Genomic DNA, 23,236 nt, shown 5'->3' with positions numbered 1-23,236 from the left:
GCTGCAGTAAACATAGGGGTGCATGTACTTTTTCAAGTTAGTGGTTTTGGTTTTTGGGGGGAGTAAATACCCAGTAGTGGATATACTGGAGCCTCCATACTATTTTCCACAGTGGCTGTACCAATTTGCATTCCCACCAACGGTGCATGGGGGTTCCTTTTTCTCCACAACCTCACCAGCATTTATTTCTGTTGCCTTCTTTATGATTGTAAATAGGAACCATAGTGATAGCTCTCTGCTTTTCATCCATGTTGCCCTTATGACCATCTTGTGTCCGGATTTGAAGGTTGCCTGGAGATTTTTGATTTCATGTCAAACGAAAGCATTTCTTAAGAGGTGTTCTTCAAGGCTTAAAAAATGTTGTGCTTGGGAACCATGACTTTAACAATAACATAAGAAATCATGACAGTTAATATTGTAGGACACAGTGGCTAATCAAAGGAAATGTCTGTGATATGAAGGAACAATAATAAACAGTGAAGTAAATAAGATCAACTATAGGTTATGTGGAGAAAGAACAAAGCACAGGGAAGCAAATATAGGCAAGTGAAAGTCCAGGCCCGAGTAGCATTCATCCATGCTCCTGGTAATTGTTGGCTGTGGACCAGAAATAGGATAGCACCGGCTTTGAAATAATCCCTCTTCACATCCAGTATCAGAATGGCCTTTGAAGCTCAACATAGACATGAGGGAAATTAACAAAAGCAGAAACAATACAGAAAGAATAGTAACTCAAGGGAATGAAACTGACCAGCAGTGTTTATAAAAGAGGTTAAGGGAGTCACTTGCATTCAGTCAGAAAGATGAGAAGGTGGAATGATTTTATGACATCTAGAAATTTATGAGCTGTTCCATCACTGAATGTTGGACAAAGTAATTGAGTTGACTCTACAGTAGGTAATATTAAAGATAATTGCAACCCTCCTAGGAAGAGGACACATGACAAACTTTTCCAGAGGTTACTGAGGGGAGTAGAGTTCCTTCTTCAAGTATTTTAAGATGCAATAAGCAGTTTTCTACCTTGAAACCAATAATAGCTAATCTTTTGCTTACAGCAAAAATATACACTACATGGCATCATATTTCTTCCTGTTTGTCAGTTTCTTTCACCAAAATGTCAAATATAATCACTTAGTTTCTCTTCGTCCACTTATTCTAACTAATGTAATAATGTGTTTAATGTTCCTAACCTCCTCCAAAACAGGGAGGAAGCTATTTTTACATGCCTATATTCTCCTAGTATTACTATTTTGAGCTGTTCTGAACCACAATCACAAGCTGCATAATTTTCCACACCTTCGATAACCAAACAACTCCTTTAAAATTGAACAAGTATTTTTTAACAAAAGAAATTTGAAAAGCCAATTGCTGAAAGACAACAGTTCTTCAATGGCAAGGAGTTCTGGCTGGATGTAGAGCAAGCTACATATGAAGATTAATTCAAAGTGTAACCTTCTAACCTTTTACTCAACCACGGGCTTATGATCTGTAAGTATCAACTCAAGTTCTTAAAATTGTTACCGTCCTCCAATAGAACAGTCAGAAGACAATGTGCCTCAGTCAAAACCATTTCATTTCCACACTTAGACCAAGAACCTCCATCCTACTGGCACATATTTGGTAGGGAACCAAATTTGGCCAGCCACAGTGTGAAAATTTACTTTAGAATGTCCAACTTTGTGACATGCACTAGGCCTTTTTCATATGTAGAGTCCATTTTTTCTCCACTAAAAAAGAGATCAACGAGTCTATTCCTTTTGTATGTAATTTTTGAGGGCATTGAGGAAAATGGAAGTAGGTGATTTCTAGAGGCAACTTATGCAATAGATAAATATTTTGGCCCTCAATTTGATGTAGAATTACACTGTGCATTCCTGTACATAAGTCCCTCTGAAATTTCTTAAGTTACAAACAACAGTAGACATCCTTGAAAGAGAATATTCAGTTCCTTTTCGGTAAAGTTCTAAATTCTGAAAAAATGTTCAGTTGCATGTATCCTAGCAGTGAAATATTTTATTCAGTCCCTGAGTGTATGCTATTTTCAGCTTTGTTCCAGGTGTGTCTTTTTATGAAATCTATAGCTACAGAGTTCTTAAGATGGATGCAATAAAGCCCACCAATTATATAAGTGACATAATTGGTTTCCTTGGAATTTCCATCCCTGGATTTGCCAAAGCCAATAGGAAAAGGTTATATATGTACAAAGGGTGATAGAAGCAACCCACAACCCAACCACCAGTAGAGAGAAACCATAACCTCTGTGGTCACATTCAACTCTAAACTGATCCATTATAAAAAGGACATTCTGCCTTTCTCCTGAACACTTCAAAAAGATTTATTTTAACATGCTGAGGCATCGTTAATCAGAGTTGCCCCGAATCTGCTGCAAATATTCCAATGTATATTGATCACTTTGCAGCTACTGGCTCTCATTACAAGAAGAATCATCTTTTAAGGGGTCTTTTTAATGAACCGTCTCCATAACCTCATAAAACAGTCAATAAATGTGGAATTTACTTTTTCTCTGACATTTAATTTGTCTTTGATGCTTCTAAAAACACAAGTTTACTGTTTTAAATTGAGCTCATCAATAAGAGAGAATTCCAGGAAGCTTTAGGGCATTTTAATTTATAAGCGAAAGAACATTTCATTATGTAGCCTACTGGCTCTTATTTTTTTTTTTTTTTCCCTCTACCAGGGGAATATAGACTGATTTTCCTCATTTCCCTGACATCTTTAGAATGAACAGGATGAGTGACTCATCCCTCTGGGTTAAGTTAGTTTTGTCAGACCTACCACTGGGCCCTGAGACAGAACTCTCAATGTTGTGATTTCAGTCTTGCCTTCCCAGTGTTCAGGGAGAAAAGACACTAGGGCATTTAAAGTAAAAGCTTCTTCCTTACATGATTCATTTGTGTGTTCCCTGATCCTTTGTGACTTGATGGGGAAATGTGGTTTCTCCCTGCCATCACCCATTGGACCGTCTCAATGAAGCTAGACCACAGAGTGCAAACTGGCTGCCCATTAACTATGTTTTGCTTGTTGTCAAGTCTTGGTAGACCCACCCAATAATTTAGGTTTGGGGGTTTTTTTTCTGTGAAAGAAACTTTTTTTTCATTTGATCAATGTGAATAATTACCTTTTTAAAAAGTGTAGCTATTCATTATTTTCTTGAATGTAAAGCTTGGATACATTGACTCTCCTTCTGGGCAATACTAGAACATTAGAACCGTTTGACTCTGCCTTTTCATGATATATTTTTAAAATTTATTAATAAATGTGTACATATTTCTAAACAAATAAGACTTTCTTATTCTATGTTATACAGTCAGTGTTCATTTAGACTTATCTACATATTCACAAGATTTTTTGTTCAGCATTCTATCTTGTGTCTTAGACCGTCCATTTGGGACCATTATCTTCTACAACCTTTAGAAGTTCTTTTATACAGTCTACTGATGGCAAACTCTGGGGTTTTTGGTTTTGTTTTCATTTTTGTCTGAATATGTCTTTATTTTACCTTCATTCTGGAAGGATACTTTCACTGTGTATAAAATTTCAGGTTGACAGTTATTTTCTTTTAGCACATTGAAGATAAAATTCCCCTGTCCTCTGGCTTCTCTTATTATTGAGAAGCTGTTAGTCTCAGTGTAATTCTTTTGGTAATAGCTTTCATTTTTCCTCCTTTTCTTGCATTTAGGATTTTTTTTGTTGTGTTCTGTGCCGTTTTTCTAAAATGTATCTAAATATGTGTTTGAGGTGACTGGATGGATAATTTTCCTCACTTCTGTAGAAACTCAGACATTGTGTCAGCAAAAATGGCTTCATTCACATTATTCACATATAAAATAAAATGGACCTTTTACTCCATCAACTCAGTCTTTTAACTTTTTTCATATTTTCCATCTTTTTGTTTCTCTGTGCTACCCTGTGGACAATTTTTCTCTGACCCTTTTTCTAATTTACCAATTCTTTGTTTACACTGCTCTTCTACTTTTCCACTGAGTTTTTAATTCTAGCTTTTGTGTTCTATTTGATTCCATAAGTGCTATTTGGTTTATTTTCTAATCTACAATCTGTATGTCTGGCTTATTGTAGGGAAAGTTTCCCCTGAGATTCCTCATTCTGTACAGGTCCCAGGCTTTGAGTTGTGGCTCCACCCTACCAGGCTTTCAAAAGATGAATTCAAAATTTTCAGCATTAGCAAAAGCCCATCAGGGCAAAAGTGGCTTCCCTGTCTACGTTTGAGGTTCTGCAGTTTGGGCCTGATCATTCTTTAAATTTTTGTGGTTCTTAGATTCTTTAAAGAAAATAGTTTCAATCCCAAATCCAGGTTTTTTAGTTGTTTTCTGTGAGAAGGATGGTCCAAGTCCTAACCAGAAATAAAAAATCTCCACATGGTGTTTCTAATACGTTTGAATTCATTAACATCTGTATTGGTTGGAGTTCACCTAGAGAAGCAGAACCTCCAAAAGACTGCGTCTTTATCACAGAGCTGAACACACACACACCTGGCCCAGCAGTAGGAACAACTAAAGACCCAAAGAGAAGGGAAAGTGATTCCAGACCCCATTCAACAGATCTGCAACAGCATGTGTGTGTTACAGATGCCTGCTGCCTCCCTCTTCAAGCCCTCCAACTCTCAGGAGAGTCTCCCCTATAACTCACCCTACCTGGAAAGGGAACTCTCGAAATGTAGTTCAGCCTAGGCAAGTCAGCACATTACAAAACCCTCATGCTATTATTTAATGCTTGGAAATTTTCTTTTTTTTTTTAATTTCTCTTTAAAAATTAGATTATATGGGGGCACTTGGCTGGCTCAGTCAGTGGAGCACGCGACTCTTGGTCTCAGGGCTGTGAGTTCAAGCCCCACATTGGGTGTAGAGATTACCTAAAAATAAAATCTTTTAAAAAATTAGATTATATGATTACAAAGAGCCAACATGTAAACAAATCTCTAGGACAGAGAAGAGGCTCGCCTTCGGCCTGTATGGCATTCCCCAGGTTGCCTCATGGGTTTCTGTTATCTATTAGCCCCTGTAAGGCAACTGGGTTTGAGATTTAAACAAAATTGGAAGAGAGATTCACGTGGTTGTCCTTGATTCCTCCCCCTTTTCTCTACCCCATTAGCTTTCTTTCCCCTTCCTTTGTCCTTACTGTCTTTCCTAAGGATAAGTAAATGTGGGAGTGCAGTGATGGGTATACAGTTTGGAGGGAAGGGGACCCAAAGAGAATACTCACCACCTGCTAGAGCAGAGAGAGTATACGTGTTGATGGGGTTCATAGTCTTCCCAGAAAGTACTAAGATTAACATCAGGAATTTGGATAAGATGGACTTTAATCCCATTGACTTTTATCTGCCCTTAAAAATGAGTTCACACAACCACGGATGGCCCACAAAACCTTTTGGGTTGACTTCTACTCTGTGTGCCTGCCATTGTGCATGATTTATGTGAATTTTGCCAGTAGTAATTAGATGTTTTATTCCAAATGTATCTCTAGTTTGTTTTTAAAGCCCTGCTTTGGTATAACCAGAATAATAAAAATATTCAAACACACACACCCTAAATACTGTTTAAGGCAAGGAATGTAAAGATTTCATTTCATTTCAAGGAACCACTACCTGATTTTACCGTGGTCCTCAACATTTTCACAGGAAGGATGGCAAATTCAAACCAAGAAAAATATGTACCTGTAGAATATCCAAAAAGGAAATGTCCTGGTGCTTTGAAACATTTGAGGAAGCAGCATGCAGAGACCAGAGGAAAAGTTATTGCAGAAGGAAAAATGCACAACCACTGAGCTGAAAAATGCTAAAGAAAATTTCAGTTCAAAATGGGAAAGCAGTTTCTAAAAGCAAGAGTCACATTCTCTGTTTCCCATGTATCCTGCCTAAGGCCAAATTAATGTAACAAACCTACCACTTGGAGTCCTGGTTATGCATTTTTTGTCAATAAATGTCAATTAATACAAGTCTTCTACATTTATTATAATCATTTGCTGCGGATAATCTTTGAATTTGACAAGGAGGTCTTTGACTTTGTAGTTGAAACCGAGGCTCAAGTAGTATTTCCATATTTCAAAGAGTTTTACATTTCAAAGAGTTTTATCAGTAGAGGTGGATTTAACTTTTGCTAATGTTTGTGATGGAATAATAAACAGTTCATGACGTTTCTGATAGTTTGCATGGATTCTCCACTGCATACCGTCCGTGACCATCACACATGCACACATGCACACGCACACACACGCACACGCACACACACACGCACACACTCACACAAACAACCTGATATAATCGGGGGAACTTAACATGTTTAACTATTTTGGCATCAAAATGGATTTTGCCCTCCCAAATTATGCTAGTATATGGGAAATCCTGTCTCAAATAGTAGCCAGCAGCATGTATATGGTTTTGTGACATGGAGAGAATAGGGAATATGTTGTCTTCTAGCTTTGGCTGGAAAGGATTTTCTTCTCTTTTTCCTTTGAATCTTACATATTTTTTTTTAATAGTTCTTAGATTTTAGGAACTATATAATGAGCTGTTGCAATTCTTTAATTGATTATTGGGACTTTGTTCTAGGTGGGATCACAAATACCGTAGGACTTGCAAAATATAAAAGAGTTAGGACATCTTTATAATTGTTAAGGTACCAATTGCAGTGCCATTACCCCAGTCAAAGCCACCCTCATTTCTCAACTGGATTTCTCAATAGCCTCCTAACTGGTCTTCCCACTTCAACACGTGCCCACTCACAATCTACTCCCAACAGGGCAGACAGAGTCATCTTTTAGAACGTAAATCAGCTCACTCCTCAGTTCAAGACTCTTTCATGGCTCCCATCTCTCTGAGAAATAAAAGTCTACAAGGTCTGACATGATCTGACTCCACTTTGCTGTATCCTCTCTTTGTTTCCTCATTGACCTGCCCTCTGCTCCAGCCAACCTGGCTTCCTTGCTGGGACCCAACAACCCAGGCCAATGCCACCTTGGACTGTTGTATGGACCTCTGCCCAGAATGTTCATCTCTCAAGGGTCTGCTTGGGCACCTCCCTCCTGTGGCTCAAGTCTTTGCTCAAAGCTTTCTTTTCAGAGAGGCCTTCCATGACCACTTTCTTTTCAAAGAGGCCTTCCATGACCACTTTACTTTCCCCTACTTCCCCATTCCTAGTATCTCCTCTTCCTTTTATTCTGCTCTACTTGCTGTGTTTCAGAGCATTTATCACCTTCTCTCATTAGGTCATTTACTTCTTTCTTAGGTGTGTCATTCAGTGTTGATCCCTCCCCAATGGAACACAAGCTGCATTTACATTGGAGGGCAGGGGTTTGGACTGTTTTGCTCACTGATGCTCTTGAGTTCTAGGCACCCAAGAACAATGCCTGGCGCATACTTGGTGCTTGATACATAACTTTTTAACAAACGAGTTATGCAGAGGGCTAACAAAACTAACTTCATGTATTTAAAAAATAGTTTTCTCTCTTTGAGAGAGAAAAGTATAGCCATTCAGCCCAGACTCATTGGGCTGCTTTGTTCAGTTGCTGTCAGGGATTCCATACAATCTCTTTTCAAGTTTCTTGACAGTAGTGGGATTTTGTAAAGAATTTCTTGAAACTACTAGTTGCAATCATATTTAACAACTAATTCCTACAGAGGGCAGGCAAGAACCAAGGAGAATTCAGTTGCCAATCCCATTGCATTTGTGGTTGGAAGTGTTGGAATAGACAAAGGATACGGAGATTTTAAATCTCCATTCTAGAAGGTACTCCAAGAGAGCTCCCAGACCAAGAATTTGAAACAACCGATGATTAGAAATCCATTTCAATGCCACAAAAATGACAGCCTCCCTTTTTTTCCCACACAGGGGGACGGTTCCTCCTCATTCTTGTCGGAAACTTGCCATGAGGATCCCTCTGTTTCCCCCAACTTTACTCCCCCCAACCCTCAAGCTCTCAAGTGGTGACCACCGTCCTTCCGGCCAGGTAGGACTGGATGGGAGGGGTCGCTTTTGAGAGAGGGGTGGCATGTGGCCATCAAGTTTACAGACATCTTGGACTCGCTCCTTTGTTTTTCACGCCACCCTCGTCCCCCGCCAGCCTTTCTCTACATTCCCATGCTTTTCCTGCCATAGTTTCTAGCTATACCCATGATGCACCTTCACCTTTACCTGTCTTTCCCTGGTATTTATTTTTTCATCATTGTTCTCTCTCTTCTTGGCATCAATTCCATTCTCCCCTTATTGTCTTCTTCCCCTTTCTTCATTTTATTTCTCTAGTTGCAAACTGGCTTCCTTTTAGAACTCGATCTTTCTCTCTTAAACTCACACTATTATTTCTGCTTTTGAGACATTTTTAAGTTCCTACTTCTTGCAGCACTGGTTGCCCACAGTCTTATTATCTTAAACTCCAGTGGGATTCAATGAACTCTCGGGGAGTCTTCCTGACCACTCCATTCAATTGACTACACCCGTCCTTTTAAAAATCCAGTAAAAGTCATTGTATTCCCACATGATGTTTTGAATTCAGGGATAGCTCAGGATTCTCTAAAATCAAGAGCTCTTGAAAAGACCTCACTCACAGGGACGCCTGGGCCAGGGGCTCCTGGTTGAAGCAAAATGAAGCTCAGATGTTAGAGAGGACTTTAACTTGCCAGAGGAAATGCATCATGAAATCTATCGTATTCCTCTTGCTAATAAGAAAACTGGCCAAAACCATTCCAGTGCGCGTGCATTTCAGGGAGAAAAGAGGTGTTATTGTGATTATAGAGAAAGCAGAATACATCTATTCTGATGTACTGAAAGCAGAGACCTACAGTGAGGCTTATGATGTTTTCATCTTCAAGCCCTCATTGATCTGTGAAGCAGAACATTTAGAAACATGTCGAAGAATTAGTGAAAACAACAACTTTACTGGGGAAAAAAAAAAAGCTGCAATTTCCTTCTTGTCCGCTACATCCATCAGCACATTCAGTAATGCTCTAGCTCAGCACTTTTCTAACTTCAATGAGTGTATGAATTATCTGGAGATCCTATGAAAACGCAGATACTGATTCCAGAGGTCTGGGTGGAACCTGAGATCTGCATTTCTCACCTGAGTCCAGGGGATGCCCTTACTGCCACATTTCCATGGACCACATTTGACAAGCAGGGATCTAGTACATTCCTACCCCTCCTGGTGGTGGCACCTGGAAGGAAAAGCTTTAAGCTGCTTTCCTGGAGGTTTATTGTATTTTAAGTTTTTGGCCTAATCACGAGCCTGAACCCTTTGAGCCTTTTTATTTTTTTACTACGGACTGTGACACTAGAGAAAGGGAGAGAATGCCATTTAGAGCAAAGCCTCAGCCTGGCTATGAATTCCTTCCCTGTCCTCCCCAAGGTGATGATCTTGTTCCTGTGGTGACCCCGTGATAAAGTCCACATGGAAAGGTGGGGCAGGGGAGGGGCGGGAAATATTGATTTCTCCAGGAAGGCATCAGCAAGACCTTGACAATGTCTTCTTCATTTGTCTATAAATGTTCAGGGCATGTTTTAAGTCATCAGCTATCAGCATCATTGGATTTTTGCTTGTTTGTTTTTGATGCACTTATTGTTACTCTCCTGGTATTTTTGAAAGTTATTGTGAAACATTTAATACCACAGATGGGATACTGAATTCTCTCCAAGGAGGTAAATGGCAATGAAGCTCAGAACACATGACTTGGGTTTTGTTTTTCGAAACAAATGCAAGAGAGACCTAAGTACCCCATTTTAGTTGCTGTTCTCCATCAGGCTTCTAAAGGCTGGTCCTCGACTTGTTTTTCCTTTAGAAGGTCAACTGAGCTTCCTGTGTAGCAAAAATATTTGTTTTCAAAAGAGATAGGTATTCCCACAATACCTGGACCTTAAGAAAATCTTTAATCACATCATGATTTGGTCCCTTCAGCTTTCTACATATAAAAAGCAATATAAAAATAAACCATTTCTCATGTTCTGTGGGAAAAGAGGTTTCATTGCTAAAACAGAACAAAAAAAATTGCACTGTTTTGTATCCGAAAAAGAACAAAAAGTCCTTTTCTACCAGTATATGAAAGGTACATTTTTTGGGCCACGTTTAATATTTCCCCCAAATGTTTCTCGCTCACCTCATAATATTTCCATTGATAGACTACGGCTGAACACAAAATGAATGAATAAAAAGTAATAGTAGATAAAGCCATCGTGCATTTGCTAGAAAAGAGTGATTTTTTTTTTCCTCTAAGATTGATCCCAAGAGTACCCTTCACATAAATACGTGAAATTTCACAGAAGGAGGATGCTTCACCGAAGGAGCCACCCAGGTGCCCCGGGGCTCCTCCAAATTTTGCTCTAGAGTTTGAGTGAAGGGAAGTCCCTTGAGGTAACTTACGAAACATTTAAGCAAGAAACAAAGAAAAGTTTCCTAGTGTAGGAACATCTAAATACCTAAATTCCCAAGGGTTATTGTGGGTCTCTTCGAAGATCTTTAAATGTGGCAACAAAGGGGCTATCTACAAGCGCAGCAACCTTTTCCTGACCTCCTTTGTGTCCAGAAAGAGTACGATTAATTAAACTCAGAAGTTTGCCGCTGAAATAATAGGTATGAGATCCAGAGAATTCAAGGTGTTGGAGGACTCATTAAATAGGGTTGCATAAATATCATGCTGAAAGATTTAATGAGTCCATAGGGTCACTTAAAGAGCAATGAAGCAGAGATGACCTAGAAAAAAATAAATTAGAATCGATATTGTGCTTCTGAATTAACAACTATAGATTGCTATATTAACACCTGAGATTAATTCTATAATTACATCTTAATGCATCTTCGTGTTTTCATCCCAGGAAAAATGAAAATTGCTTATTTTTAGCATTTTACTTGCCAATCATAAAAACACACTTATATAGATGTGTTTATTTCTGTGATCTCTAGGAACCATGAATGCTTTAAGGAGCTGCAACTAGGTAAATAGTGTTCGTTTTTTTCTTTTAATAATTCAATTAATACTGGATGCCTACTGCATAGCAGGCACTAGGCTAGATGCTGGGACAATAAAGCAATGCAAAAAGATGCAAAGCTTGCCCCCCCCACCTCAAATTGTTTGCAGTCCAGTGTAGCTCTGTCCTACAGAACTTTCTGCAGTGATGGAAATGTTCCACGTCTGAGAGCTCAATGCATTAGCCACCAGCCACAGGTGGTTATAAAGTATTCGAAGTGTGGCTAATGCAACTGAGGAATTGAATTTTAATTATATTGAAATGTTATTTAAATTTAAGGACAAAGAGCCACATGTGGCTAGTGGCTAACATACAGGCAGCACAGGTTCATGGTATGCTGAATCTTAATTTCTAACATGTAATCTACCTTTCTTTAAAAGATTTAAAGGTGGGGGCGCCTGGGTGGCTCAGTCAGTTAAGCAGCTAACTCTTGATTTTGGCTCAGGTTGTGATCTCAGGGTCCTCAGATGGAGTCCCACATCAGGTTCTGCACTCAGCAGGGAGTCGGCTTGATTATCTCTCCCTCTCCCTCTACCCCTCCCCTCATGTTCTCTCTCTCTCATCTCTCTTTCTTAAAATAAATAAATAACTTTAAAAAAGTAAAGGATTCAAAGGATTTGTGTTAGGACAAAAACACTATGATCATCATTATAATAGAGCTGTTTACAGGGGAGGAAGGCCTGATACATACTGGGGGAAACCAAAGAATGCTTCCCAGAGGTGGTAACCCTTGACCAATAAGATTAAGTAGAAGTTTGTCAAGCAGAGGAGCAGACAGGAAGAAATTCCTGGTGACCTCGCGACAGAGGCTAAGGTATGAGTATCATGTTAACTGCTACGGAATTGCATTATTTGCATGTTGTATTAGTCAGTTTGGGCAGCTGTAACAAAATAATCTCAGACAGGGTGGCCTAAACAACAGAAACTTATCTTCTCAGAGTTGTGCAGTGTGAGGTCCACGGTCAAGGTGCCGGCAGGGTTGGTTTCTGTGAGGCGTCTCTCCTCAGCTTGCGGATGGTGCCTTTTTGCTGTAACCTTCAATGGCCATTGACCTGCCCTTGTGCACAGAGCGCACTCTGGTGTCTCTTCCTCTTCTTACAAGGATGCCAGTCCTGTCAGATTAGGATCGCATCATTATGACCTCATTTAACTTAATTTTATCCCTAAGGATCCCATCTCCAAATAAGTCATCTATGTTGGGGCTTCAACATAAGAGTTTTGAAGAGACACCATTATATCCATAAAACATGTCATTCATTCAATAAGCAAATATCCTTTTTCTCCGGGTTCTTTTTTTTTTTTTTTCCCGAGGAGGAGAGACATACCTCACACTCAGCTCACACAAATTTATAGAAAACTATCATCTACTGATCTAGCATATGATAATTCTAATCACTGCTTTTGATTTACCTATTGATAGATACATAGAGTTCTAGAAAGTTAACAAGTACAGAAAACACCTAAATTAGGTGTGTACCTCTCAGAACTCAAGTGTAATTAAATATTGCTCAAGAAATATTAACATTAATTTTCCTTTATTCTCTGAAAACAAGCCAGTGGTGACTTGGAGTTGGTCAGACTAGCTCGCAAGAAGTTAATTTTTAAAATTTTCAGGGATTCTGTGAGCCAGTTGTTAAATGCAGCCGTTATAAAAATGTAAATTACATACACTTACAATTAAACAAATTATATTAAAAACAAAGGTAACAAATACCCAAAACTCAGCTCACAGGTGTATGCAGGGTTCCTATTGCCACCTACCACAGAAGCAAACATTATTACCCATCCGTTACAAACAAAACCAAACTTTCTGCTGAAATGTAATTTATTACCTTTTTAAAGCCTGTATTTCTTTGTTTCCTTCACCAGAAAGGGGCAGTGCTGCCTTGCTGACCCATGGACTCTCAGTCCCTGCATATACAATATTTTGGGGGCAACAGAAAATTCCCTTAAAACATAAACGTAGCATTGACAACATTTTTCTAACCCACCCAGCAATGTTTTCTACCAGATAATTGCCTCATCTGTAACATAAGATCCCTCCCACTGCTAATACTACCCTGCAGCTAATACTAAGCTTATACTTACTTGCCTCATTCATTTTAAAGGGGACACTTTTGTTCCTACGAAAGTTTTAAGTGACAATAAGTGAAATAGAATAGGAAACCTTTGGGGTAAATAGCGGTTTTCAGGTTAAGCTTTATATTTTGTAGGAAACATTTCTCCCCACTGTTGCTCTTTTTTTTTTTTTAAAGATTATATTTATTTATTTGAGGGCGAGAGCGAGATCGAGAGAGAGAGAGAGAGGGCACAAGCGAAGCGGTGGGGCAGAGAGAGAGGGACAAGCAGACTCCATGCTCGGCAGGGAGCCTGACACAGGGCTCCATCCCAGGTCCCCAAGATCACGACCTGAGCCAAAGTCAGACACTTAACCGACTGAGCCACCCAGGCACCCCTCTACTGTTGCCCTTTTATACCACTTCCAGACAAATAAGGAGGTGCTCATATTTTGAAAATGAAATGCCATTTGGCAGAATTCACATTTAATCATTGATTAACACTACAATTAAGTCATGCCTGTGGTCTCTCAAATCTGGAGCCCAGGAAGTGAAAGTACCTATCTAAGATTACAGAGCAAATAGGGACTCAGTTTCCTCCTCCAGGTAGACACATCAAATGGACACCACAATGTGTCTTGCTTTTTCATGAAAACCCTGTTCCTTTAGGATTTCTTTTGTCACCATAACACTGTATGAGACTCTTATGAAGGTGATTATAGAAGAAGAAATTCAAGCAGCAAAGATTAAGTGATTGGAAGTTTTCAACCTTTCTCTGAGTGTAACTTATATCCACAAAAATCTGAGAATGATGAATATAGAACAAATTCGAGCATAGAATGGCTAAAATCCTTGGCAAGAAAGGGAAAAGAGAAGGGATCCCAAGACTGAGGTCCAGATAACTCTTCATTTTAAGAGATCTGGTAGAGGAGATAGAACCTGAAAGAGACAGAAGAGGTACAACCTGTGAGAGCGGAGAAAGACCAAGACTGTCAGAGAAGCCAAGAGGAACAAAATGATGCACAGTGACTACAGCGACTGAGTGGTACAGAAAAGGTGTCCTTTGACTTTCATAACCAGGAGGCCCCTGGTGCCTTTGGTATTAGTGATGGGTCGGTAGGAAGGTGGGAGTGGGGACCAAATAAGTGTAGGATAAACAGGAAGCAAGGAATGAGGGACTGCTTATCTAACACTCTTCCAGAAGTCCAGACTTGAAGGGAAGCAGAAATCTGGAATAGTCATGGGGAATGTAGGGAATAAGGGAACATCCATTTGAGAAGAGATTAATCAGTACTTCTAACTTATGGTCCAGTCTAGTTTACCATGACTAAACTAAATGATTGCCAGGCAAGAATAGGGAAGAAGGGACTTCACCCATTTTACTGTTGTCAGGGTTGTGTTTTTCTGTGATGAATCAGAGTTCTTCAGTGGAAGAATGAGATCTTAATGAGCATGTGGCATAAACTATCAAGAACTATCAAGAACAGTAAAGGGTTTCCCTAGACACCAGTTAAATGTTGGGTCGTTTCTTTCCTCTTGCTATTTAGTACATTAATAATAATACTGATAGAGCTTGCTTCGTGATCCCCAGAGCTGATTCACAAGGGCACAAAACCTGCAATGGTGGCTACACAAAGTATAGGTAGATCAAGAGACTTCCACGTTTACTGTTCCGTAATTAGAGTTTACTCTGCCTTGTGTAGCGGTGAAACGACTTTGCCCATAATAAACGGATATATTTTCTTTTCTCTTTAAACATCCTCCTTCCCTCCCTATCCTTCCTGAATCATAGCTCCAGGAAAGAGAAGGACGGGGCTCCCTGAGGGAGAAGATTCTCATTAGCAGGGCAGAAATCCTGAAAGATAAGAGATGTCAAGAGAGGAAGGGATTTTCCCAAGTTCCTGTATCTTCTTTGAACACAGACAGCCTGAGGGGCTGTAGTCTTCCTATACACCCAGTGATGACAGGACTTCAGGGTGTGCCACAGAGGAGGAAAGTGTGTGCCCCTTCCAACCCTGAGAACTATGGGAAAAAGTAGGGTAAGAGAATAGAGCAACAGGTGAGATTTGTATGTACCTCTGTCCCTTCTCTCCGGCTGAAATTCTGGAAGGTTCCCATATCATGTGCATCTTAGAGGGAATAGGAAAGGTCCTGTGTGCCCTGGTGACAAAAAGTGGTGGTATTGAGGGGGCTGGCGGAAACCTAAGAACAAGAAAAAGATGCTCCCTCAGGCCAGTTGGCTCACACCATGGACTCAAGCAGTGACGACCAGTCAGTCACCCCAGAGGGCCAGCAGCCATTCGTCTGGAGAAATCTAGACCAGCCCCTTTACAGCAGAGGCCTTGTATGTCTGAGTCTGCTGAATCCTCTTCTCCCGCTCTGAAGGCAGTCTGAGTTCTGAAATAGACCTAGCCACCATTTTGAGGAGCTAAAAATCAGAAGGACATATATTTGAAAAGCTGAGCTTTACCCAAGGAGATTGATTCGTGCAAGAAACTCTTAAAACCAACTCTATAGGGAGTGGAATTTTGAAGCAACTCTAAGGAAATTGTCTTTTCTTTAATGCTTGGAAAAGCTTGGACAGCTTTCCTTTCTGTCATTAGAAGTGTGGCTCCTGCACCTCCAGGGAAAGTGGTTTGGGGACGTGTTTCCGCTGTGACTCAAATGACAACCGTTTCATGGGCAGACAGCTCAGGGGCTGTGGTAGGCCCTGCTGGACCCTCCAAGTCAATTGAAAGGGAATGGGTCTCCTGGGAGTTTGCTAACCTGATTGCAGGTTTCCTGGACACCGTGTCCCCTCCCAAACCAACATCTGCTGTGACAGAGAGATATTTGTAGTGAGGTGAATAACAAACAGTTTCATGAAGGTTGGGTCACAGGGCAACAAAAGGCACACTGGCCTAGGTGGAGCCAGCCTCTTCCTGTTTTCTCTTAGAGTCTTCTCTACCACATGGAACTCTTGTCAAAAGCTTCAGCAAGATTTTTAGTCAAAGCCTTTAAATTCACATGTTGAGAAGAAGTGTTTGCTATTTCGTGGCTGAAAATTATGCTCAGTCTTGCTGAGCTAGAACCAGAAATTTGTGTCTTTTTGAAATGGGTATTCCATCTGTAACTGCTCAGAACGTCTTTCTGTTAAGATCGGCTCTAAAATAAGATCTTCCTAACAGACAAATTAATTAGACTGACTCTTGACAGTCACTTTTTTGGTGATATTTCAATAGATTTAGCCTACAGATGTATTCCTAAGTGAATGTGTGCCCCTGCAAGGGCCCAGAGTTAGCAACGCTTTCCGTGTGACCGGTGAGTCTTCTCTCCATCCTGATGTGCCTGCCAGACTTGGGCTCAGCTGGGGGATTTTGAAATTGCTGTTTCCTTTTCTTTAAACCTTGTGCCTAAATATATTGTTTGGTGTTTTGGTCAGAGTTTTACCATAATCATTTATATTTCTACAATCCCTCTGTATGTAAGTCCTGCTTGCAAACTAAAACGTGAAAACAGCTATTATATGAGACCTTACAAGATTCCCAAGATGACAAGTGAAGATACCCAGGGGGCCATCAGCTGCACTGCACTTCTCATCGTTTTCACCAGGATTCTGGCCTCTAGGAATATTCTGTCTAAAGATTAACGCTATTTTAATTGGAAAACCTAGAGACTGCAGATTGAGAATGATTTTATCACCTAGATCTCTAATCTTGGAATTATAGTGCTCACTCGCTTATCAAAGTAGAATAGACAACAGGTGTTCTTTTTTAAAATCTCTTATCTCTTTAGGGGTTACCTGGGTGCCTCAGTCGGTTAATCACCTGACTCTTGATTTCAGCTCAGGTCATGATCTCAGGGTTGTGAGATTGAGCCCCGCGTTGGGCTCCGTGTTGAGCATGGAGCCTGCTTAGGATTCTCCCTCTCCCTCTGCCCTACCCACCCCTAAAAAAAGTCAGATCAAATCAAATCTTTTATCTCTTGAAATTGGAAGGCAATGTATTTGAAAGTAGCACTCCATCCCCATCTATACATGATACATACTGGCATGCATATATATATATATATGTTTGGTGTGCAGATACATATGTATATAAAATACATAATACATAAATATTCAATATGTAGACATATTAAAAGCCAGATTTACTCATTGTTTTGGTACATATCTCTAAACTAAAGAAGTCTGTGTTGGTACACAATAGCTTATTACCAGTAAAATTGTATTATGATACAATACTGGGAGGGGATGAGCACCCCTGAGTAATAGTCTCTTGTCCTGTTTGAATTTTGCACCATGCACATTACCTATCAAATGTGTTAATCCATTAACTTTTTTCAAAGCACATGCAAATATTATTATGCACATCCTTCTACCATGTCAGCAGCAAACGGATTCCAAAGCGAGCACACCTCACCGTGTCTTGCCACACAGCTATCTCTACACTAGCTATCCAGGTAGAATGTCCATTATTCTAGAAACCCAGTCCCCTTTGATTTCAGGTCACACGCTTCCCTTGCCTGTTGTGCGGATGTCCGGTAAATGTAATTTCTGCTCTAGCACATTGTTCCACTCTACTTTCCTCTGTGTTCCTTTTCAGCTGCTATCAATTTATGCACCATCAAAGGGAGAGGGAAGCATATTAATTGAAAAAAAATGGATTACATAACCTTGAGGGCTTTGCTTTCATTACCTCCAGTGTCCAGGAATGGCATTTCCCCAGATTTATCCTTTCTGACTTAACAGAGGATTTTTCCACTGGACTTGTGACAACATCTTGTGTTCAGACTCTAGTGCCATGCTCTGCTCTTTCCATTATTCACACAAAAATGTGTTGATGAGCATGGGCACATTGAATTTATCAGCATCCAAAGGTGGGGGAAAGTTACTGCTAAGCCTGAGAAGCCCAAGATGGAGAATTCCAGAAAATCACATGGACAGTAAGAAACGCAAAGGGTTTTGAAATAAGCTGGACTGATGCCTTCATTTAGCAGATGTGAAAAGGTGCCAAGAGAGGTCCACTTACAGACAGTGGTAGGACCAGGCCAGAAATCTAGTCTCCAGCTTCCTTATTTTGTTCCCCCAACCTCACTCCCTGCTCCTGTCTTCCCTCAGTCATATTCTGTATCAGTGAATTATAATGCAACACATACAAAAAAGAAATAAGACCTATACGAGCTTGAAGATTAAAAATTATCTGCTGATTACAAGACAATTAAAAACTTATAGAGAAAAAAAGAGAATTTCATTATGCACCAAATGCAATTTAAATTTTAAAAGTCAACAGATTTTCCTCTATAGCAGCAATACCATTTCTCCCTCTCTCTCTCATATATAGATAATATATATATACACATATAATTATGTATAATAATATAATTATGTATAATAGAAAACAACAGAAACTATAAAACAGGTAACACGTATTTATATAACCTATGGGTTGATATTCTTAAGGAGTCTTGTGTATTTCCACTGGACAGATTCCTTGAAGTGGTGTTTAAATGGTTTCTCCTAAGATGATAGTTAAGGGGAAAAAAAGTCCAAGAATACAAAACAGGTGATAATAGTATATAGGAGATCAATATATAATTAGAATGTAGAAGGCAAATGGAAGGAAGGTAACTGATTCTGCAGAAAGAGAAGGGAGAAGCTAAGTGCCCAGACAGGCCCCCAAATGAGAGGGGCACCAGAAAGAGAAAACTGAGGAAAGCAGATTATCAAAGAGATCAAATAAGAGACATTTTCACAACTGAAGAACATTAGTTACCAGACTGAAGAGCTAAGTGATTGCCCAATAACAAGAAAGAAAAGGTCCACAGTAAGGCCCAACACTGGGAAATTTTGGAACACCAAGAACAAAGAGAAATGCTTAAATATATCCAGAAAGGAAACTACCAGTCACAAATTAAAAGTCAGAATGGGATCAGGATTCTCTACAGAAATTCTGGAAGTTTGAAAAAAGGGAAGTCAGCTCTTCAAAATTATGAAAGGATTTAATGGAGGATTGATAATATCTATTAAGCAAGAGAGAACTCAAAACCATATTCAGACATGCAGAATACCAGATCTCCTATATATTTTTCTAAATTGCAAAACAAACTTGATGTCTGTGTATGTGCAGAGGTATGAATATGAATAAGAATAAATAGAAAGTTCTAGACTTATACGCATCGAACTTTTAAACCGTGGTTAAGTTGAGGGAGGAGGCTGGGATTGGGGAGGAGGTCAAGGGATGCTTTCTAGCTATCTGTATTGTATGTTTGCATGTGTTTCTGAAAATAATGTGTATATTATCTGGGTGATCACAAATATTCTGCATTTTAATGTAAAAGACTCTCTTACTGCTAAAAATTAGTTTTAAATGGGAGATTGTTTGAAATTTAAGCTTTTCTCTAACTGTTCATCTGGATGCACTTCTTCCAAGTACCCTCTTTCTTTCTATTTCTGGTTTAAAAAAAAAATCCAACTCAGGCTAAAAGAAGCCATTATGAGTCCTAGATATCATGGCATTTCTGTTAATGAGCCCTTCAAACTTGATTGGTTTTTAGTAAAATTACAGTGATTCTGAAGCAATCCTAAATTCACCTGTTTCCCTCAGCCATATAAAAATCAACATCTGTCGCTGATGATCTAAGCTATGAAAATATCAAAAAAGCAAACTGGAGAGACCTGGGTTTCCAATAAAAACTCTGCATAACTTTTAAAATATGTTTAAATGCATCTGTGAATGGGAAAGAAATTAAGGAATGCTCAAAGCACGAAGTCCAAGTAAAAGCAAGTACCCAGAGAGGCCAACAGCAGTAAAGCTGTTTTTCACCTTGAAAGTATCTGTCAAGTTGACATTGAGCTTAGAGTTTTTTTCCATGATGTGTAGGTAGTGGAAGAATAGGAAATGAAGACAAAATGAGGAGTCTAATAAGGGACCCACTCCATAAACCTGGGATTGCAGAGGACCACACTACCTCACAGTATGCATGAATAAAAAATGAACCCATCATCTCAAAGAATTGCAAGAAAATGGTTGGTCTTAAAACTTGATGTTGAATAGAGGAGGAAAAATTCTCCCTGAGAATTCATGATCACAAGCTACCCCTCGTGTGGGTTTGAAGCATGGATTCACCTCACCTGACACACTCAGGATTTAGTTTAAATATGTCCCACCCTGGAAATCTTCTGGGCTCCTGACATAATCAGTCAATTTGTCTGTAACGGAGCCTATCTACAAACCAGACCTTATCCAATATTACAGTTAAAGTTCCAAGAAATATCAGGGGTGGCTGGGTGGTTCGTTCAGTTAAGCATCCAGCTCTTGATTTTGGCTCAGTTCATGATCTCAGGGTCATGAGATCAAGCCCTGTGTCAGGCTCCATGCTGAGTGTGGAGCCTGCTTAAGATTCTCTCTCTCTCCCTCTCCCTCTGCCCTGCTGCCCCCTCTTCCCATGCACTCTCTCTAAAAAAAAAAAAAAAAAAAAAAAAAAAAAAATCCAAGATCAGTTCATCAAAGCAATTACAAAATGAATATAAAAAAAGTCCATGAATGAGAACCTACAGAAACAAAAGACAGCAGAATGACTTTATATTTTGGAATTATGACATTCAGAATGTTAAACAAGTGCTATTCTTATATTTGTTTATATTTATATTATTTTTATTATATATTATATTTATTATATTTATATAAGACTTTGTATTTTGGAATTATGACATTCAGAATGTTAAACAAGTGCTTTTATTATATTTATTTATATTTATGTTATTTTTATTATATATTTTACTATATTTATATAAGACTATATTTTGGAATTATGACATACAGAATGTTAAACAAGTGCTTTTAGAATTGACAATATGTGTCAAAAGCAATTGACTGAAAAAGGGGATGAAGTATATTTGAAAACAAATTGATTTTCTATAAATGAAATACATTTAAAATTCCAGCATTCCAGCAATAGAGAGAGACCTAGGAGATTTTAAGAGACCTATAATATTACTCAGAATATAACAGAGTGTCAACGAGATGAAAAATATGGTAGAGAGATAAAGAGCCAGGATAGATAACGTGAGAAGAGGGGAGCAAAAATGAGGAAAGGAAGGTGTTTGGAGACATTGTATTTTAGAAGTCATGACAAATACAAATTCATAGATTCAGGAATCCCAAGCAAGATACATTTTTTTAACAATTCCATATCTAGATACATCATACTGAAGTTTCAGAAGACCAAGGACAAAGCAAATATCTGAAAAAGAGCTAAGGAGAAATTATTTTTAGGGAAATGACAATTTCTGAGAAGGTTGGTTTCTTAGCAGTAACAATGGAAGCAAGAAGACAGTGGGGTAATATCTTCAATGTGCTGAAAGAAAATCTTTGCCAGTCTAGAGCTTTGTACTCAAAGAAAGCTATCACTTAAAAGTCACAGCAATAAAGACATTTTCAGCCTAGTTCAGGATGACAGGAGATGGGGGCTGGGGGTGAGGGCCAGGGAGGGCTGAGTATTTACCATCCGCAGACCTTCATTAAAGGAAATCATAAACCTTAATGCTAGTCAGAGGAAGAATTAATCCAGATGGAAAGTCTGAACAAAGACCAAAGAAATTATAAATAGGTAGATCATTCTACCTGAACATTGATTATATAGAATGTTGATAATGTCTTATGGGGTTAAATTAGAACTAACATATAAAACAATTCTGTATCATTCAAGAAGAGGTCATTGGTATTGAAGTCTCCTAAGTCTTTGTGTTGTTCAGCAAGAGGGTAAAGATATTGATGAACCCTTGACAGTGATAAATATTGAAATGTCTAGTATTACTAAGAGAATAAAAAGAGTACATAACTTCATATGTTTCAGATAGAAAAAAAAATTAGGCTGGAAAAAGTAATCCAAAAGAAAGCAAGAAAAAAATTACAAGCAATCCTGAAGTAAGAGGTATATACTTCCAGTTAAAAAATAATTAAGTCCCAGGGATGAAAAGTACAGCATAGAGAATATAGTCAATAAGACTGTAAAAAAAAGAAAAAGTATGAAATAAGATGAAAGAATATGAATCCATTAGTATCAATTATTGATATTAATGTCAACATATTTCAATAGGCTAGCCTCCAGTTGTCAGGAGCAACGGCCTAAAAAGTCAGAGTAAAATCAAGACCTGAGCAATTTGGATGCCAATTTACCAAAGAGGTAGGCGTGGGATTCTGGGCCTTTCTCTTAACTAATTCTATAGCAATGCCTACAGGCAGCATGTCGATTGAAGAATAAGAATATCAGTGGTAAGAAGAGCTTTAAGATGCAAAGCCAGTCATTGCACCAATGTCAGAGTTTCCACCAGAAAGCAAATTAAAAGGCAGCAAAACATGAGTTGCTGGATAGATTTCTTTTTTTTTAAATATTTTATTTATTTATTCATAAGAGACAGAGAGAGAGAGAGAGGCAGAGGGAGAAGCAGGCTCCCCACTGAGCAGGGAGCCCAATGTGGGACTCGATCCCAGGATCCTGGGATCATGACCTGAGCCGAAGGCAGACGCTTAACCATCTGAGCCATCCAGGCACCCGCTGGATAAATTTCTTAAACATGGTCCTACATCTTCCTCAGAAATGGCATTGAAAGCCCCCGTTGAGAAAACATTTCTGAATTCAAAGACTGATTAAAGGAACAATAGTTCTACCTTTGATCTGATGCAATAAAATTAAGACGTGAACTTGGGAGGACAGAGATGATATTATTCCTTAATACAGTATTATATTAGCATCCTAATCGATTAATATACACTTTATCCAGTTTTATATCATACTGAAATATTAATATTTGCTTTGACATGTCTGTGGCCAGTTTTGGACAAGGCCATTTAAAACCAATTATGTCTTGATGTGGGGGCACAGGCCCTAATTGCATCTTTGTTTCTATGGGATTGGGATGCTCTGATTCAGTTCGTAATCCTTTTGATTCATACCCTCTTTCAACAGAGAACAGGCTCAAAGCAGGAAGGCTTTTTCCACAGGGATGCATTTAATCTCTACCACCTCTTAGTTCAGAAGGCCCTTGAAGATTTCGTACATTCAAAATACCCTGGGACACTTCCGACCAAGTCATAAGGTCATCACAATTGTCTGCTGCTGACATTTTGTTCCGTAGGTGCCTAAATGTTCACTCCTGGTTCTCAAAGGCTTTTGTCAGCCCCTTACTGAGTTGGCAGTGACACCCACCAC

The 23,236-nt window shown here is 39.1% G+C and overlaps 1 protein-coding gene across 5 annotated transcripts in view; it reads left to right on the top strand.

Annotated features, from left to right (window-relative positions):
- The window catches only part of PLCB1 (phospholipase C beta 1), a 714,547-nt gene that overhangs the window by 636,898 nt on the left and 54,413 nt on the right, over positions 1-23,236 (top strand). For 2 of the 5 annotated variants that reach the window (XM_027621225.2, XM_027621226.2), the window contains exon 32: positions 7,866-7,983. The exons of the other annotated variants lie outside the window; for them this stretch is intronic. In XM_027621225.2, the coding sequence (XP_027477026.1) occupies positions 7,866-7,964 (99 nt within the window). In that variant the 3' untranslated portion in view covers positions 7,965-7,983. The remainder of the gene's footprint in view (positions 1-7,865; positions 7,984-23,236) is intronic. 5 annotated transcript variants of the gene reach the window in all.

This window comes from Zalophus californianus, chromosome 8, assembly GCF_009762305.2.
Source record: "Zalophus californianus isolate mZalCal1 chromosome 8, mZalCal1.pri.v2, whole genome shotgun sequence".
Taxonomy (NCBI): Eukaryota; Metazoa; Chordata; class Mammalia; order Carnivora; family Otariidae; genus Zalophus; species Zalophus californianus.
The sequence above is the reverse complement of the archived record's forward strand: the minus strand, read 5'-3'. Positions and strand labels throughout refer to the sequence as shown.